The sequence below is a fragment of the Simochromis diagramma genome, unplaced genomic scaffold (genome assembly GCF_900408965.1).
Source record: "Simochromis diagramma unplaced genomic scaffold, fSimDia1.1 OVJJ01000387.1, whole genome shotgun sequence".
Lineage (NCBI taxonomy): Eukaryota > Metazoa > Chordata > Actinopteri > Cichliformes > Cichlidae > Simochromis > Simochromis diagramma.
The window spans coordinates 7261362-7281678 of NW_024387152.1; the positions used below are offsets into that span (position 1 = coordinate 7261362).

Sequence of the window (20317 nt, forward strand, 5' to 3'; positions counted from 1 at the left end):
TAAACGCTCGCTCATTATAGGCTGCAGTTGTGGAGGAAATGAGCAGAGCGCGTATTTATGGATGTAAGCGGGAACATTTCGCTCGCATGCCAAATAAAAATCGTTGCAGCAGCTATTTTACGCTTTTGCAGCTAATCGAGGGAGCACTTTTTTTTTTCACCTATCGACCATTACTGAAAGTGGAGCGACGCACTGGAAGTCTTTCTTTTGGCGTTAAATTATAGCCAACGAGCGGTGACTGTACTGTGGTCCCGCGCATGCGCAGTCGAAGCCCCGGAGCCGCAGGAGATCAGAGCTGGTAAGCCAAATTTCAGTTCCTGAAATCTGAAAACACGAATTAAAATCAAATTTTAGAACTTTCCTCTAATTATAGAAGGCAGAAGCATATTTTAGTCACACTGGGTTTAAAAAGAAACCCGCCAGTCTGTTGTTTCTTTTTTCTCCCCTCACCGAGGTAAACCGTTTTTGGCGTCAGAGATGTAATCAAGCACAAAGCTTATCTTTAATATATACATTTGATAATGGCTCGCGCATCTTTGACGTAGCAGGTTTAAATACTAATTTTAAATTTAAAGCAGTTGCGCCAAGGTTTCAAAAATACCCGGCACACTTAACGCTGTTATGAGGAGAAAATGTTGCTCATTCATTAAAGATATTGCCGGAATGGGCGATAAGGTTGCTTTTTTCATTAAATGGGATTTTCACAGGAATTGAGCCTCTGCTTTAGCACATTTTTTGCCTCAAGGATTTCAGATCCTCCGCCATTTTAACTGAAATGCTGTATTTTAGTCTCTGTCGGTGTGTGTGTGTGTGTGTGTAGACTTGGGAGCTTGCGCGTAAATATTGGTGTGTCACCATTATTCTTTTATTATTGAAAGGAATGCATGGCTTATAAAAGTTCATGGCTGTTTTGCCTTATTGGAAACACTTTTAGAGGAAGATTTTTTGGAGGGTGAAATGTAGTTAAATTTTAAAGTAAAATTTAAACTCTCTGTCCTGTACTTTGGATAAATAGTATTTTGTTGAATGATAAAAGCGGTGCTAACGTGGTAAATTAAAAAGAGATGTTTCAAGATAGCAGAAAATAATATTATAATAATTTAAGATCTGAATTTTGTATATGCCTCTAAATCAGACATATTCCAATAAAGAAATATATTTAAAAACAAGAAACAACATAAAAATGAAAGCTTAAATTGGCGGGATTACTCTCCCGTCCATACTGTGGCACTCCCTCCTCAGGTTTTGGGTACAGTCTCCTCTATAAATCTTTAACACACAATGTTAAAGCTGTTACCCGATAACCAGACAGCATTACTTTGTGCTATTTCTCATGCTGTGTCTCCCAGTGCTCCAGCACAACACACTGGGACGCCGTCATGAGTGCCAAAGTGAACATGGAGGCTCCAGCCAAAGAACCGGACTGCACCCCTATGGATCCGTCATCTTCGTCTCCCACAGAGACAATCCTCATCTGCGGGGGTGATGGTGTGACCAAGAAGGTTCGGCCTCAGCCCCACACCACCACTGCTCTCCTGCTACCAGGTGAACTCATATGTAAGCATGTTCACAGATACATACTCTACTAAAGCACTGTTGGGGAAAACACTGATCGTGTCTTCTGATCTCATTAGACTGAAAAACGAGTTGAGAAGTGAGCCTTTAAGTAACCAGCAGTGTAATAATTTACCAGGCAAATTGTAAGGTCATAGTTCAGAATTTACACCTGCAATGTTTAACCTAATTCACAGGCATCACATTACAAAACAAGGGTCATTTTAATGGTTGACTTAATAACATCACATAGAAATATATACACAAAAGATGCAACTCATCTTATTAGGTCCCTGTTCACAAAGCTGTGAGTTTAAAAATCAACTCTGAGTCTTCATTTCCAGAAAACCTTCATAGACTTACTAAACGGCTTCAGATCATTCTGTCAGTAATTCAGGTCAGGTTTATTGATGAAAAAGCTGCATTTGTGATTAAACCCCCCCCCCCCCCCCCCCAAATGAAAATTAAATTGTTAATTAAAAACTTATCTTTTCTTTTCATTGAACAAGTCATCCGCTTTAAATCTCAGTCTAATAAAATCATTAGCTGGATACATTTAAATTAAAATGTTAAAATTGACCTCTTTTACTTTAGGAGGGCAGATTCACCATGGCAACAGGTAAACAAGAGAGCCTCCTTTTAGTCCGTTTAGAAGTGCGGAAAGAGTCATTTTTATTGAGCCACGGGCCGTTTTGTCATCATCATGCAAAATATAAATGTTCGATATGAAATATCTAACTTCTCTGTACTGACTGCGGTGATTATTTAGCAAACTTTTCATTAGATGAAGCTATAGTTCTGATTTTTAACCCTAATGGTTCAGCTGTAACCTGACAGGGACAAAATCTAGGAGATGTCCGGGAAGATAAAAATCTGGAGAAACAGACGAGCCACACTTTACTGATGGACCTGTGAGATTAGTAACCCAGACGGCAACAGACAGTCTGCCCTCAAGTCAGTTTTGGTTCAGTAAAAAAACAGTTATTGCAGCAGTTTATAACCATTACATTTTTTCCCAATAATTATTCAGTAAAAATTTAATGTACTGATGGGCTGTAAGAATTTCATTTTTCACAGAGGATTTCATTATGTCTGCCATTACTTGATAAAAGTTTTTAATTAAATTTAGAGGAAAAACTGTGCTTTAATGTTCCCCAGTGTAAGCGTTCGTAATTTTATGTAATATCAGCCTTCAGTGATAGATGATGGCTGTCTTACGGCAACAGTAGAGATGTTTTACTCAGTTACTGGTAGCCTGATAGTAAGACTTTGCATGTTAGCATGGACAAACACGTTTTTAGAAATATCTCAGCTTTTATAGAGCTGTCTACATGTTGTTCAGATAGATTTGAGATATTTTAGTGTAATTCTGGGAGGGTGAGGCTCTTTAAATAGGGAATACAGATTGTATCGGGACAAATTAAGCCACAATAAATGGATCTGGAGGAGATGAGCTGGATCCAGACCTGATCCAGTCTGAATCCATGATGCTTATCTGAGCGCATCCTTAAACGTCACTGTAAAAAAAAATTGAACTCAGTTTTAGTCATTTCACGCTCATCTTCAATCAAATATTCTCAACATCTCCAAGACTCAGCTGTGACAGTCATTTTTCCATCAGTGTGACTGATTACAGCACAACACATGATTGATAACTTAAACAGTGATTGCTGCAGCAAATGTTTAAAGTGTGGGCAAACTGACTGACAGTGTGACAGCTGCATTACTGTTCACAGAGATTCAGCTTTAGAAAGACCGAGTCTATAGATTTAAATCTGAACTGACAATAAGTCTAAGATGTAATCGCTGTTATGTTACGTACAGAAAACAGTGAACTAAGCATGCCCTCTTCTGTGAATGAATTTGCTGCGTTGTGCACTTTGACAGCGACTTTATGAAGGAGAAATTAAACTGTGCATATCAAGAGGGGAGGAGTCAGAGAGAGAAACTTGGTAACCATGGTAACTACTCAGAGTTGAAGTTACCTGTCGTTCAGGGGGGAAAAAACAGTGTTTCCTTCAATTTAGGGTTAACAAATTCAAAGTTGTTTACTAAGCCTGCTTCCTGGAATCGGGCCCAGCTGATGGTTTAAGGATTGTTAAAGATGCTACATCCACTACCAGTCAAAAGTTTGGACACACCTTCTCATTACTTTAAGAACTGAAGGTCAGACAGTCCGGAAAATAACTAAACTTTGAATGCAGTGCAGTCGCAAAAACCATCAAGCGCTACAATGAAACTGGCTTACATGAGGACCGGCCCAGGAAAGGAAGACCAAGAGTTACCTCTGCTGCTGAGGATAAATTCATCTGACCAGCCTCAGAAATCACAAGTTAACAGCAACCCAGATTAGAGCCCAGATAAATGCCACACAGAGTTCCAGTAGCAGACAGATCTGTACATCAACTGTTCAGGGGAGACTTCGCGAATCAGGCCTTTATGGTCAAATAGCTGCTAAGAAACTAATACAAGCAGCAACAACAAGCAGAAGAGATTTGTTTGAAATACAATTATCAAAATTAGCACAAAACACATTAGGCCAGTGCTTTGGTCTCATTGTCCAAATTTAAGATCTTTGGTTCCACCCGTCGTGTCTTTGTGCAACGCAGAAAAGGTGAACTGATGGTCTCTAGATGTATGGTTCCCACCGTGAAGCATTGAGGAGGTGTGATGGTGTGGGGGTGTTGTGCTGGTGACACTGTTGGGGAACTTATTCAAAACTGAAGGCACAGGAGATGGTTTGGGATTAGATGAACCGCAGAGTGAAGGCAAAAGGACCAACAAGATGCTGAGCATCTCTGGGAACTTCTTCAAAACTATTGGAAAACCATTTCATGAAACTCATTGAGAGAAGGCCAAGAGTGTGCAAAGCAGTAACAGAAGCAAAGGGTGGTTATTTTGAAGAATCTAAAATATAAAACACAAGTTATTTCACACGTTTTTGTTTACTACATAACTCCATATGTGTTCATTCTTAGTTGTGATCCCTTCAGTGAGAATCTACAGTTTAAATAGTCATGAAAATAAAGAAAAAACATTAAATGAGAAGGTGTGTCCAAACTTTTGACTGGTAGTACATAGAGTTCACTCAGCCACTCCTCACGGCATGTGCAAATCCTGAAAAATCTTCCAATGCCTGTTCATAATTAATTAATAAGTTTTAATGCATAATTTTTAATTCAGAGTTTCCATGTTCAATATTATCATGTTTGTTAGTGAAAACCTTTAAGTTTTGATGTGTTGGCCGGACAAAGCAACACTTTCTGAGACGTTAGCTCTAGCTCACCAAAGCCGTGGAAGTTTTTTACTTTTTTAATTTTATTAACAAAAGAGTTAATCAGGTAATTAAAACTGTGTTTCTCCAAAATAACAACAACATTAAGAAAACAGTTTGATTGCTTCCAAAATCTCTGCTCTGTATTATATAAACCAAGACTGTTGTTGTTACTTAAAATAAAAACTTACTGAAATAAAAACCATAACAAAGTTTTGGGGGGAAAAAATACTTTAATGAACTGATATAAAAATAAAAAACAGACACAATTTATTTCCCGACACAATCCTCCCATTTATCTGACTTGGCGTTAGACGCACATTAGCTTGTGACCCTCTCTGAGGCCGGGTCTGTGCCCCCGGGTCTTTTACAAACGTGTTAATCACTAATAACAATAATATAACACTAATAACCAGCAGATCCTGATTTCTATTGCAGTTTCTCATGTCAGAGAAATGTGCAGTAATACTGAGTGTGAAAACTGAGTGATGATATTAGCAGCTGTTTAACAGTTTTGTGAAGTGTGCTGATAACCAAGCCTGTCTGCAAAGCTACAGAAACAAACAAATACTATTTGCCTGGTTGTCACGGCAACAGAGCGCTGTTTTTCCTTTACCATTTATAGTGAGTAAAGCAGATGACAATGAACTACATCACTTTGTGCTTTATTATTCCGAGTGCATCTTTTTCCTCAGCTCCTGCCCATCAGAAGGTGGAGGTGACTCCAGCTGTTGCAGTGGGTAACCCAGGTAAAGGAAGCAGAGCCAATGAGATGGCAACGCCTGCACTGACAGCACAGGTGGGCGGAGCTTGTAGCATTGTCCATGTCCTAGAGTTGAAGGAGGGAATGGCCATCCTGCCCAGTAGCAACCTCAAGGTAAAGCGATATTAAGCTTTGCTGTGGTTTAAAAAAAGTCATTGAAAGTTGTTTTTATTTCTTTTTCGACAAAGTCCTGAATAACTTCTCACATGTATAAAAATCAGCTTAGAATTGTATTATTATTATTTTACATATCTTCATTCAAGCATTTTTTTTATATGCCAGCAGTGAGCAAACTGAGCGCCTACCTGCTGATGTGAACAAAGTCATAATTTAGCACTCTGGGTCTGAAAGAACTGGATCTCACTTGATTTGAGTAGTTTTAAGGAGAGCACAGCGACAAAACTGAACCACCTAAAGAAAATGTGAGGCTCGTTATTGCAGATTTAAAAAAGAAAAAAGGATATGCTAATCAAAATAAGAATACAAATCTTTAAAATCATCATATTTAGTCTTCTTTACTCTTTAAAGGCTGTGAGACAGAACAGACAAGAAAGCAGCAACAATAATATACATATATATATATATATATATATATATATATATTTTTTTTTATTATTATTTTTATTTATTTTTTTTTTTTTAAAGCAGCATACAGTTTGTAAAGACACGGACACATTTTGACAGATGGTGCACTGATGCGTGTGTGTGTGTATTTGTCTTGTAGTTCTGTGTGAGTGACTTAGGAGCTCTGAGCACATTGATCACCCCGGGCACTGCCAGCAGCACTGCTGAACCTGCAGCAGGGACTTCTGGGAGATCCACTGACGCAGAAAGAGTTCCAGACAAGCCAGGTAGACTCGTGGTTACATAAGGTCATAGTAATATCAGGCACAGACACACAAATACTGCACTCTGGTGAATCATTTACATTTTGCACACACAGAGCAGAAAACAGTTTGGAACCGGTCACCTCCAGGATAACAGATTTTTATACTACTTAGCCACATGTGTTTGTTATATTTTAGCACATATTTGATAACCGGAGCAGCTTTTATACCATGTGTGATATTTCAAATATAACAGTGAGTTAAACTAGTTCTTGTGTTACACGTGTTTAAACAGCCTGCACTTTTATTTGAAGTACTAAACAGCATGGGCTCAGTCATCAGTGTGTGTGTGTATTAAGCATAAATGAGTGGTAATTACATCAGCTGTAGCAGAGCTTCTCTTTACAAGTGAAGAGGTTGCAGCTGCAGATTTCTTTGTAGACATTTAAAATCCAGCTGAGAAACTTTGAAAAGTCAAAGAATATTCAATAAAGATGCAGACGGGCGTGTTTTCACCTGCAGCCCTGTCTGTGACAGATGCCTCGGCTCCTGCCAGCTCTGGGAGGGGCGTGGCCCTGGAGCCAGAGAGGTTGATGCCGATCAAAGCTGAAGTCCAGGTTGATCCAGGACAACAGAACCATAATCCCAGAGCTCAGCGGACCTACACAGAAGAGCTCCGCAGAGACCCCATCACTGACAAGTATGTGCCCCGCTGCTATGTTTACGCGCCTCGCTCCACGTGCATAAGCTCATCTTTCGTTCCCCGCGCCTCAGGAGGAGCATTGGCGTGGAGAAGGTGCCGGCAGGCGGGAGAGTCTCCCTCAACCCCGATCACCTGAAGCCCATGAGGAAGAGGAAAAGGAAGGAGTACCTGAGTCCATCTGAGGAAGACTCGGACATCGAGGGCACGGTGGAACCGCGTTGCTATTTCAGTTTTAAAGTTGCTTTTATGCGTGACTACCATCTCACCGTTTCCTGTTGTGCGCTTTCTCGTGTTTTCTTTTTAAGGATGAGAAAATGGATGATTCTAAAGCAGATGGCCGACACATCAGAGGAGGTTGGAGCATTTATTTCTTGCATCAGTGGTTTTGTTGGACGCATATCATCTTTCACTGGATACTATTACTACTAAGCTGCAACACTACATCACATAAAATCACATCATCTCTTTACTTCATCCAGAAGCTGTGTGTCCTTCTTTATCCTTTCATTACATACCCTTTCTTGTTTCAAGTTATTTGAAAAAACAAACAAACATGCAAGGTCGAAAATGAGAAGTACGCAGAGTGTATAGAAGGCATAATGTTGGAGTTTCACAGCAAGCATTGATTTTTTAAATTCCGCTGCATCTGACATGCCATTAAATGATCTTCTTCTGACTGTTTCCATTAGTTGTAAATTGTAATAAATAATTTTATAAATGTAATAAATGATGGTGTCTGTTTGCTGAAGGTGGAGACAGTAAGACAGAGCAGTGGACGTGGGCTCAGTACCTGGAGGAGACCAAAGCTGTTGCTGCTCCTAACAAGCTTTTCCAAGAGGTATGTACACACACACACACACACACACACACACACACACACACACACACACACACACACACACACATCAAAGGATTTTAAAACTTGTTTTAAACGTAGTAGGCAATCAAATCTATTGCTCGGAGCAAAATTGAGTGTAGCACTCTCAAGATAAGGACAAAGTAATTTATGTCACCAAAGCCATATGTTCATATGTTAAATCAAGGATTTAAAACTAATTTCACATTGTGCCCACTTTGAAGTGAAGCAGGCCAAATCAGTGAAACTCTCCTTTCTGTAAGTGTAAGGAACTTTAGCTACACTTTTAATCTCTGAAGTATCTCAGTGTAAGAAAAGAAGTGCAATTTCAGCAGTACGTCTCCGTTTTTCTACACAATAAAGAAACACTGCTGTATCAAATGAAAGAAATCTGTCAGCGCAGCTCGTTGGGCTTAAATTGTAAGAAATAAGTGCTGAAAATTACACAAAAGAAAGCTCATTGCTCAGACTATTCCAAAACAGAAAGTGTATGTTAATTCAAAGAACTTGCTTCTTTTTTTTGAGCTGTGAGTGTATCCAGCAGAATAGTTTACCTACTACGTAGTTATGTTGGTGTGGTATAAATGTCCATGGTCTTCATCAGTTAAGTTATAAAATGTTTAAAAATACAGTTAAAAGTCCAAAATTTATGCCATTTTCCAAACCTGTCTAAGCGGACTGGATTGGAGTCTTAGAGTGTTTGTCGGACTGATTCTGACCCCCGGGCCTTACGTTTGACACCTCTGTCTGTACTAAATGTTGGAGTTTGATTTTAAAATAATCTAAAGGTTTGTATAACAGTGATGAAAAACCTAATCTTGGAATAAAAGAGTAAAAAACATTAAGATGAAGACATAATCCCTGTTATTTTATTCTTTTTTCTTGCAGTGTTCGGATGGTTTCTCTGTTCTTTGCTGTCACTCAGTTTCCCCAGAAAAATCTTTTATGCAGACTTTGCTCCCATCTCCTTGTTGTACGGAAACTTTTGCTGTTGTTTCATGTTCCAGTCCCAGAGAGTGCCGACAGTGAAGAACGGCTTCAAACAGGGGATGAAGCTGGAAGGCATCGACCCGCAGCATCCGTCCATGTACTTTGTCCTCACTGTGGCTGAGGTGAGCCAGTGGACCGTCGCCGCCAGGCTTCTTATTTAGGATCATTTTCATGTATTCACAGAATGCTTTGGATGCAGAATGAGTTCACTGAGGTGTCTCCTCTTCTGATATGTCATGTCAGGTCTGCGGTTACCGGCTGCGGCTTCATTTTGATGGCTACTCTGACTGTCATGACTTCTGGGTGAATGCCAACTCTCCCGACATCCACGCTGCAGGCTGGTGTGAGAGCACAGGGCACAAATTGCACACCCCCAAAGGTCAGAGGTCATACTTATTCTTACATTAAATAAATTCTTAAAAAATATTTGCCATCCCAGTGTGTGTTTTATCGACACAAGAAGTTTAGAGCGCATGGTTTCTTTTGGTGCAGATTAAGTAATGAGATCTAGTGTTTTTACTGAGCTCAGCTGAGTCTCTCCTGGCATTTTTACATTTAAAGCATACAGATGTGAAAACAATTCCTCTAAATCCTCTAAATCTTCCAACATGTGACTCCTCTCTGTATTTCTGTGCTTCCTGCAGGCTGTAAAGAGGAGGAGTTTACTTGGACCAACTATCTGAGAATGACTAAAGCACAAGTGGCTCCCAAAGAACTTTTTGCCAGTCCCGGAAGGGTAACCATCTCTGTGCAGTATAATATATGCTGGCTGTTTTAACCACACACACACGTATTGGATGAGGTGACTGATTCAGTGCAAGGAAAATTCCCAACTTCAGCTATTATAATGAAAAGCTTATTTTAAGAAATGTGCACCTTAGATCATGATCATGCAGCACTGAAGACAAACTGAACTGTTTTGTTTAATAAGTGCCTGGATAATTTTAATGTAAATACCGAATGCATGGAGATCATAATCTAAAAGTCTTGACAAGTGGCTCAACAGCAAACCAAAGAAGGTAACGCTTCCCCTGGTTTTCCAGATCGATGTGAAGTGTGGTTTCGAGATAGGAATGAAGCTGGAGGCCGTCGATCGTATGAACCCCTCCCTGATCTGTGTAGCAACCATCACCGATGTGGTGGACGACCGCTTCCTGGTTCATTTTGACAACTGGGATGACACATATGACTACTGGTGAGTCATAGCATCTCTCTGAATGCTTTTGGGAAATGATTTAAAGGATTTCTAAAATTATACTGTTATTGGGCTTTTGATATGTTCATATAAATCTGAAGCAGTATCGGTGAGAATACAGCTATTTAGATATTTCGTGCTGTCATAGAAAAGGGTAATTATAATATCTCTATTCTGCTGGTGTAGCTGGAGGTTTGAGTTTAATCAAGAGGGGAGCAGTTGGCATTGTTAAGGCAGATTAATGATGGCTGCTAGAGTTTGCAAAAAGTTCTGAATCCCGTGGAACGAAATTCATACCTTTATTAGGACTGAACAGCTGTTTGATGCTGTGTCATAGGTGATATGTGACCATTTCAGATTATAAAATTACATTTGTGAAATGTTCATTTCAGAACTTTTTAGAGAGGCAACCTTGCTCAGAAGTAAAGGTTCGTCTGTCTGCAAAAAATAAAATAAAATGGATGTACAATTGTGCAATTATCTCATCATCTACAGTCCATAATATCATCAAAAGATTCAGAGAATCTGCAGAAGTCTCTGTGTGGAAAGGACAAGGCCAAAAATCAATATTGGTTTCCCGTGATCGTCACACGTCAAGCGGCGCTGCATTAAGAACAGGCATGATTCAGCCAAAATCCTTGGACTTTTCTCAGTGTGAACATCTAATATGTTTTCCATGTATCCGATTTCTTTTTCAGTACACATCACAGCAATTCAGACTACAGCAGCCGAGCTGCATAAGCACGGTGTATTGATTAGCGTAAAGATAATGCCTCCATTAAACAAAACGTAACAAGCTGGACTTTTATCTGGCTCACTCGTTTCAGCGCACGTGCCAGTTTTCTCCCGGCACACAGCAGATGCGTGCAGCTTTCTCGTTTTTTTCACCTCTCTCTTTTCTCGCTCCTGTGTTTCAGTAAAAGTAACTGTCGTTCAATATTCAACACAGTCAGCTCAGATTGTTTACAGAGCGATGCAGAAAAAAAGTGTCGTGCAAACATTGACATTGCTGTAACACAATCTTCACAGAGATTCAGAGCAGTACAACAAATCCACCTTTACATCAGTGTCACTATGGATACAATACTACTAAACAAGTGTCTTTAGATCACTTCAACAGAGAGAAACACAAATCTTTCAGGATTTAAAAGTTTCACTTTCTTCAACAGCTAGATGCTGATTTATTTCCTGCAGCATAATCTCTCATCAGTTCAGTCTTAATTTTCCTGTAAGTTCACAGAAATTTCTGTTGAACCTAAATTGTGCATATTGTTGTGTGTCACAACATGCAGGTGTGATTCCAGCAGTCCGTACATTCATCCTATTGGTTGGTGCCAAGAAAGGAACCTCCCTCTAACACCACCCCAAGGTGAGGAATGTGATCCCTGTTAATCAGTAGTTTATCCGTGCTCATTGTCATATCATGGGTTCATCATGAGTTCTGCTCAGTTACTTTTTTGTACACTTGCCCTCTTTTTTTTTTTCTTTCATTACCGTTAAACTGAGGATGAACATGTGACAGTTAAAAGTTAGTACCTGACATATGTATCTATGCTTAAAACTTACAAAAGCTGTTTTTTAATAAGTGATATATAAAGTCAGGCAAAACCGTGTAAGGTTTTATGGCTGTTTACGTTGGTGAAAGTTTTTTCCTGCACCAGATTATCCAGACCAGGGCCGGTTCTCCTGGTCTCGATATTTGGAGGAGACAGGATCCAAAGCAGTGGCTGCTGATGCCTTTAAAGTGGTGAGAATGCAGATAAAAAGTAAAGAAGAGCTAGCATTACGAACAGTAAAGTCACAGATTAATGGAAAATATGTCTAGTTTGTTTTGTTGTCAACGTGAATGTGAAATCCCATCATCCTCTGCTCCAGCGGTCACCTCACAGCTTTCAGCCTCAGATGAAACTGGAGGCCGTGGACAAAAGAAGTCCCGGTCTCATAAGAGTGGCTACAGTTGAGGAGGTGGACACGCATCGCATTAAGGTACAACTTTGTGTAGTTCTTTAATGTTGTGGAATGATTACTTGAACCCATTTTCTTGAAGAAAATTAGTTGATTGATCGATTCCTAAAGATTTAAAGGTCCCAAGAATCAGTCAAAGAGCTGGAAGCAGCACAATTAAACATAATCCCAGTATCAGCTTTATAAAAAAAGGAGTCAAGACTGGTTTGATGACAATAAAAGAAATCAAGTTTCATCAATCATCAGAGTAAATTAGATATAGATTCCTGCTCCAGTACTTTTTCCTTATGCTCAGCAGCTGTGCTTCAATAAATAAAACAATAAACAAGTCTGGAGATCAAATATCATCTCGGTGGACCACTTTTCAACCTCTCTGAGCTCCGCTTTCAAAGACCGACCATCCTGACAATCAAGCATATGATCCCTTCGGTCTGACCATCAGCATCCAGATAAACCAAGGTGCTCGCGCAACCTGCAATCTAACTGATGCAGTGAATCAAACCTGGAAAACAAGCAGAAGGTGCCAGTCTCATGGGTTAAACCATCTTGCCTCGTCAGGAACTGTTTGAACAAGAATTTTGCACAAGTGAAATAGACAAACAGAGATAAAAGACTAGATCAATAAAGTGGATTGTGTGTGTGTAGATGATCGGATCAGTCATCAGAAATAACAGCACAACGACTAAGAGAAGTAAACAGAAGAAACAATAAAGTTTGTTTAATGTGTGCCTGTCAGTTTGGATAGGTCTGCAGGAATAAGATCTTCCATGTCCAATTACTGTGTCATACGTCTTTGCAGTTGACTGTTGATTTCTGTACATTTTGAGCTCGAGTGCATGTGGAGTATTTATATCTATTACAGCCTGCTCTCTTCTTCTTGTTCAGATCCATTATGATGGCTGGAGTCACGTCTATGATGAGTGGGTAGACTCAGATCACCCAGACATCCATCCAGCAGGCTGGTGCGAGGCCACCGGTCACCCGCTTAAAATCCCTCCACGGGACACTAAAACACAGCAACCGCATGGTAGCAACCAGCCTCATGTGACTCCTTTTTCTTCACTTAAAACTGGAGGTCAAAAATTCTAAGCCTATTGGTATCTTCTATAGACTGTATATAAAAGATAGAAGTGGCCACAGTGACATCAGTATTGTGTTACGGACTGTTCTGAAACTTTATTTTAATATTTTGTTGAACTTTGAAGGCAGTGCTGCTAAGATATTGGCTAATGCTAGCACTGAAAAGCTAGCTTACATAGCAAGTGTAATTCACTGTGATATTTAATGGCATGCTAACTTTACCTAACAATAAGAAAACTGGATTAACAGAAACTGTTCTTAGGTAATGATTGAATCTACATTGTCAGGCATATCCATAACTTTAAGATTTAATACAAGTTAAATGGGTGACTTTATAGACCAAATGGTTTTTTTCTGTTGTAAAGCCAGTCTCATGTGGACATTAGTGGATCTTTTTAAAGCCTCACGGTTTGCCACTTGTGATTTACATGATTTCTTTAAGGCATAATCAATGCCGTGATTGTGAATGTCAGCCTATGAGTGTATGTGAATGTTCTCCTCTGTGTTTGTATATATGTAGGTGTGAGAGAGCCTCCTGCTACAGGCCAGTCCACCTACACCTCCTCTGTTCCCTGTAAACCCATCAGTCAGCCCAGAACCAACAAATACAGCTTCCACAACAGGTACATCCAGAACTCAGCTCTGTCATCCTGTCATTAAATGCATGATTTTTTCCAAAAACTTGGGATGATGTGTAAAACCTAAATGAAAACAGAATAAAAAAGTCAAATATTTGAACTGAGAAAGTGGATCATCATTTTGAATTTGACATTATCAGTTAATGATCTAAAGAAAAGTTGGGACGGGGCCATGTTTTTGTTGACATTTTACACAGAGTCCCAACTTTTTTTAAAAAAAAAATTAGAATTTTTTTAGATGCTAAAATGCACAGAAAGCATATCTCCATTTTTGTCTTTGAAACAGGAAGTGTCCAACTCCAGGGTGTGACGGCTCAGGCCATGTCACCGGTCGTTTCACCGCCCATCACTGCATATCCGGCTGCCCATTGGCTGAGCGTAACCAGGGTAGGCTGAAGGCTGACCTATCAGACTCAGAGTGCAAGAGAAACCTCTTCTTTGGTCAGAGGACTAAGAAGACTCATTACCGTGGCAGGTAAAGTGGTGTCCATGTATTTGTGTGCATGTTTGTTTTTTCTCGCATTCATTTTCTGTATTTTCAGGATTGGTCGTCCTCCCAAATACAGAAAGAATCAACAGAGGGACTACCAGAGTAAGTTGCACTGTTTGTTTTTTTGTTTTCGCAGCACCTCACCTCAAAACAAGAAATACTAATAATCTAATCAGAAGATTTGCATGTTAATTGTTTGATATGCTGTATTTGTTACTGTGAAAAGGCCGGCAGACCTTTTGTAACTCACCGGTGAAGTTTTTAGAGCTTCCACTGAGCCTAGCAATCTAATAGAAATGAATTAACCGTTGCTTTTTCTGCTATGATACCCAAAATTAAATGGTTGTCAACGTATTTATCTTTTATAATTACTTAATGCTTTTAAGATAATTTTACAATCATGTTGTCTTTATAAGATTCTAGATTTGTATGTTTGTACAATCACGTGTTTCATCATGTGTATGTATGTTTCTGTGCACAGACATGTCCTCACAGGGAGTGTATCCATCACTGTTCATGTCAGCTTTGAGCAACCAATCAGACCGCACTCTGTCTTTGTGCTGGGAACAGCACTGCAAGCTGCTGCCCGGCGTTCAGGGCATTCACGCCAGCCAGGTGGCCGCATGGAGCGTCGAGGAGGTGGGAAAATGTCGTTCGCCTCCATAATTATTTACATTCTTTCTCTGACTTATACGATTACCTGAAATCCGCTGCATCTGTGCCGCAGGTCTTCAGATTTGTCCAGAATTTAATTGGCTGTGAAGAACAGGCTCGTCTCTTCAAAGAAGAGGTGAGACCATCAAATGCTTGTGGATTAATAACTGAAGGATGAATAAAGATTTGCAGTCTTTACTGGTGACGTGTAAACATGTCATTCATTACTGATGCTGTTTAGACTGTCTTGCACTCTTACATGTTTGCAGCTGTATAATATTTCTGAGTGGATTTCACTGCTAGGGGCTACTATAATTTGATATTTGACCAGATGGAACAAACTTTTCTCCACTTACTATCTCCACATTTGTGTCTCTCTAGATGATCGACGGGGAGGCTTTCCTGCTGCTGACCCAGACCGACATTGTGAAGATCATGAGCATTAAGCTAGGCCCCGCCCTCAAGATCTCCAACGCCATCCTCATGTTCAAGAGCACAGACGAGGGACTGAAGTGAATCCCGCCCTCACTCAGCGGCAGCGCTGTGCCGCCAATCATCATGTGCCAAATTCATTCTGTTGCAGGGAAAAAGACCCTGACCCCTTTTTCCATGTGTTCGGTGTCCTGTACCCATCAGAGAGAGGGAGGAGGGAGGGGAGGGGGGTGGGGGGGTGAGGTCCGATCAGGGTAAAGAGAAACAGAGCTGAGATTAGAAGATTCAGGTTGATTAGAAAATATGAATACTTTTGGAGAGTAATGGAGGACTGTCATGGATATGAGGATGGAGCAGATGTAGGAAAACAGAAACTGATGGGTTTGGTTCACCCAAAACCCCTCAAAAAATATCCCTTAGCCACAGTACGTCTGTGTGTGCTGTGCTAAATCTCAACATTTCAACCCACATACTTTATACTGAATTTGAATTATAAGCCAGCGGGAACGGCTGGAAACCCCACGGTTGCATTTCTCTGCCTACCAAAGCGCACTTTACATCCATGTCTCTCTGCGGGTAACTTTTTTACTATTTGAACATAAAATGTTATAATTTTATAAATAACATATCCTTTTAAGCTATTGTGAGAAATGATATCACCGTGTGAATTAAGCCAAAAGCTCTCAGCGACTTTTAAACACCGACTACCAAATTCTAATCAGTTCGTGCTTGAACTTCCAAATTTAAAGACAATCCCCGAAAACCTTCAAAAGGTATCATGTCCTTGATTAAGATGAACAAAGTTGTCCATCTTAAGGTATACAAACTTATGGACACATGGATGGGCAGAGAACTGCAGACACCCGCTGCTCTCAGTGGTGTGAAGGGGAAAAAATAGGTGATGTCATGTAACAGATGTTTGTTAAACAGACATACTGTTTTATTTGTTTTCCTGTACAAGGAAGATTAACATCCAGTTCCTGCCTACACCAATGCAGCTGATATAAGTACTGATACTGTACGTTTACTTCCTAAGTTAGAATAGTTCCTATTGATGTACCAGGATAGTTGAAACCTCCAAAGAGGTCAACTTACCTTAAGATGAAGTTCACACGTGGCCAGATGTGATGAGAACTCTTACCTGGATTGTGACAAAACCCATCAGTTTGCAATGTCTGACGAGTAAAAGTGAAAGGAACATGTATCAAGGTTGAAAAGAAAACATCCTGAAATACTGTATCAACTAATGGAAATGGAGGAAAATAAAAAAAGGTTGGGTAAAAGACAAGAAAGGGTTCCACATAAAAAAAAAGTAAGTAAAAGGATTTTGATGCAGTAAGTGAGGCTGGTCTGTGAGGCTCTTATAGGCTTCATGTTTTGTGCAATAAAGAAGCTGATACAGAAGTGCTGTATTCAGCAACAGTTAATATTACAGTTCCTTATATATTAGACAAATTGTTGCACTGTAATGTTAAAAAAAAAAGGAAATCAAATGAGCTGCTTTGTTCAGACTGTTTAGATTTGTGATTGAGTCACAGAGGAAGCCTTTGCTCATTTCACTGATTATTCCTGAGTATTAGTTCTTTATGTTCACTGCCTCAAAATTCTGCGCGCTGCACCGAAAATGTGAGCGCTCGAGTGAAGGACGAGATGTAACTTTTAAAACGTCGACCCTCAGCTCTCGAATCCGAGGCAGAGAAAACAAACGACAGTGTTTGAATTTTTATCTCTATATGCAAAACGTCTGAAATTATTTTTTAGCTGTTATAAATAGATGAAACGGACTCTTTGCATTGGGATTTTAGCACAACTGTGAAGTTCAAATGGATTTTACACATGGATATTCCCACACTCGGTCACTAGAGAGTGCAAAAAATCCACCTTTTGCACTATAAACACGTATTTGGTATCTAGCCAATGGAGCGCTCTTGCAGTTTACATGTGAAGGAAGCGCCGGGCGAACTGTGTTCTCAGAAATGTTTACATTTGATGTCAGGGTTTGTTTAAAACACTGTATGGAGTTGATATTGTGAGACGAAAGCTGAATGTTTTAAGGGCTCCTGGAATCTTAAATATTACTTCTTTGTATGTCTCTCTGGTGGGATTTGTGTGCGTGTGTGTGCGTGTCAAGATAATCTTGGGTCACAAATGTCATTTAAACCATATGAATTAATAAACATCCACAGCTGTCTTGTCTGATTAATGTCTCTGCCTCTTGCCTCCTGCTACGGATGATAAATCCTGCATTTCCTGTGTGTGTGCAGGTATTCTGTGTGCACAGTACTGACTATAAACTGACTATGCCTACAGGCACATCCCCCTGTTGATCGTATTGTTGTCAGCACTTGGCCATGGTGGCGATAACTCCCTCCACGCCCTTTCTGCTTTCACTACTTATCTTCTTGTTCCACTGCAGAGGCCAGAAAGCAGGCGCTGCTGATAACCTGCAGCAGCAAGACTACAAACAAAGCACTCGGTTGACTGCTGGGTAACAAATGTTTCATACAGGAAGGAGCAGCAGATGACCAGGTCTTATTTTTTTCTTAATAATATCAGAAGATGGCGCTAAGCAAAGTCAGGACTTTTGGTTTTAACATTAACCCATGTTTTCTGTACGAGGAGCAGAGTTAAAAGAAAAGTCCCATTACACTGAAACTAGTGTTGAGCTGTGTTAAACGTTCAGCTCTGTGCGCATTTTAATATTGAAAGCTTGTTGCAGTTCAGTATTCAGAAGCATGATATAGAAACCTGAACCCACAGTACAGTTAAAAAAAACCTAAAATGATATGATAAATCAGGAGTGTCAAACATAAGGCCCGGGTGTTCAAATCAGCCCGGCAAACACTCCAATCTCTCCCACTGGACAGCTTTAGAAAATTTGAAGGATATATTTTGAGTATATTTCAAACTTTTAACTGTATTTTAAGTCAGCTTTTCTGATTAAAACAGACTTCACCCACCATCCATACCACACAAAAGTACAAGTACATTTTCTGGTAATTAATGAAAACTTTATAATCTAAATATTTAATTACAGGGCAGTCAGAGCGATGAACTTTACACATGTATCATTTAATCGCTCTGGCCCAGCCCACAATGTAGAATGAGTTTGAAACCACTGTCATAAAACCTTAAAAGAAAATGACTTGGATATTTATAAAGCCCGGGAAGTTCAATCAATACTTCATAAATACTTTTTTAGTTTAGTTTGTCATGTAACATCTTTATATAACATAGTGTTTTGGGGGGAAGATGACACACTTTTATTCAAACGTTCTTTCACGTGTGTTAAAACACATCTAAACTGACAAACCTTGCTGGGAGTAGAGTCTACTGACTTATTCTGCAGTCTGTCGAAGTTTCATTGTTTTTAGTTGTTCTCAAACTGTGGGACTGTGTGACTATGCCCCACTAACCGGGCATAGAGCCACTCGACAACCTCAAAAAATGAGGTAACGGCCAAAGTGTTACCAGTCTATGAACTATATGGGGCTGTTTCAGAAGCTAGATTATCTTAATGGATCACAGGTCACATATGAGTGCAGTAAGTTTAAATGGGGCCATGATTATCAGTGTGCAGCATCCCCGCTTCTTTTAACAACAGTTTTCCTCTTTGCCTCAGATCTTTGGCCCAGTGTTTGCATGCCTTCTTCTTTGCATCACAGAGCTATTACCTGCATTTGTGGGTGTCTGAGGAACCAAAGATCTTTTCTCATCATCTACAGTATATAATATCATCAAAACATTCAGAGAACCTGGAAAAATCTCTGTGTGGAAGGGACAAACCAGAAAATCAATATTTGATGATGATGTTGATGATGAGATATTCAAAGCCTTTGCAATTTTATGCTGAGGACCATTATTCTGAAATTGTTGCACTATTTCAAATTGAGTCACCCCTGCCCTGTCCCAACCTGTTTGGAACTGGCATTGTTTTAGTACATTCTCAAAAAGTTCAAAAGAGATGATGAACATAAGAAAAATCTGTGTAGTTTTAACATTATGTGTCAGTTTGACCACATTCGCTGACTTTACTGTGGCTACATATAAATAAAAAAGTTAATAGCAAAGCTTTAAAAGTCCTTGTAAGGACAAAACTATAGCATTTGCATTGTTAGAAACCAAGAGACTTGAATGTCTATATATTTAACTTTTTTAATATATTTAACTTGTTGGAGTTGCAGTTAACTGATGAGTTTTTATAACTGATTCCCATGGACTGAATTGGAGCTTCTGTTGGCTGACTGACAAGAAGGATTCCTCATGTTTCAAAGTGGTTTTTTAAAATAAGGAATATATTTACTCATACAGTAAACAGACTGTAGTCAACATCATTTATGAAGGTGTTATAAAATACACAACTGACATATCTGTGAATTCACAACGCCAGAGCGATCCACAAACAATACTTTTTTTTTTCCCCCAGGTAGGCAACATGACATCACAACATGGTCAAATGGTTCAGGGGTAACCTTTTCCCAACACGACACATTCACACAATCCTTCCTGGTTAGAAAACACTGGAAACCAACTGTCTTTATGACTCTGCGTCATGGCACTTTCATAATAATCATTACAGCAATTTTTGCCCACTTAAGATATCTTTATGGAACTGTGATGTTGTATTTGTTGCACTTTCTGCTGCCCTCTTGGCCACATCTCTCTTGAAAAATACATTTTTTAATACTGCTGATACACTAAGGATATATAAAAGTCACCTGAGCAAAAATGGATTGCAACGTGTACCTTGTGACATCGATGTTCTTTCAGGCTCAAAATGACTTGATATCATTCGTGAGAGGTATGTTTGACAGATTATAGCCCAGCAAGCCATGTACAAGAGTTGTGTTGCGCTAAAAATATCTGCCCCTAATTAAACTAAATGATTTTATTGGC

At 39.6% G+C, this 20317-nt stretch overlaps 1 protein-coding gene across 6 annotated transcripts; it reads left to right on the plus strand.

Moving 5' to 3' along the window:
- Positions 1-7: 7 nt before the first annotated feature.
- l3mbtl1 (L3MBTL histone methyl-lysine binding protein 1) lies at positions 8-17620 on the plus strand. 6 transcript variants are annotated; one of them, XM_040047511.1, is made up of 22 exons: positions 8-298; positions 1350-1557; positions 5524-5705; positions 6316-6442; positions 6941-7118; positions 7193-7328; positions 7427-7475; positions 7871-7959; positions 8985-9089; positions 9211-9346; positions 9612-9703; positions 10011-10162; positions 11455-11531; positions 11824-11909; positions 12038-12148; positions 13013-13202; positions 13728-13830; positions 14132-14320; positions 14412-14437; positions 14817-14974; positions 15063-15125; positions 15371-17620. In XM_040047511.1, exons 2-22 carry the CDS (start codon positions 1380-1382, stop codon positions 15503-15505), a joined length of 2562 nt encoding a protein of 853 aa, XP_039903445.1. In that variant the 5' UTR covers positions 8-298; positions 1350-1379; the 3' UTR covers positions 15506-17620. The 6 variants fall into 6 exon arrangements, with proteins under 6 accessions (XP_039903445.1, XP_039903443.1, XP_039903441.1 ...); XM_040047509.1 differs by having other exon boundaries at positions 9-298; positions 1350-1545; positions 14388-14437; XM_040047507.1 differs by having other exon boundaries at positions 10-298; positions 14388-14437.
- The last annotated feature ends 2697 nt before the right edge of the window (positions 17621-20317 follow it).

What these genes read in the sequence shown, in the direction of transcription:
- l3mbtl1 (XM_040047507.1), top strand. Translation starts at nt 1,380, where the DNA reads ATGAGTGCCAAAGTGAACATGGAGGCTCCAGCCAAAGAACCGGACTGC. An exon ending in GATGACACATATGACTACTG is followed by an intron (nt 10,163 to 11,454) that starts GTGAGTCATAGC and finishes CACAACATGCAG; the next exon opens with GTGTGATTCCAGCAGTCCGT. An exon ending in TGGACACGCATCGCATTAAG is followed by an intron (nt 12,149 to 13,012) that starts GTACAACTTTGT and finishes CTTCTTGTTCAG; the next exon opens with ATCCATTATGATGGCTGGAG.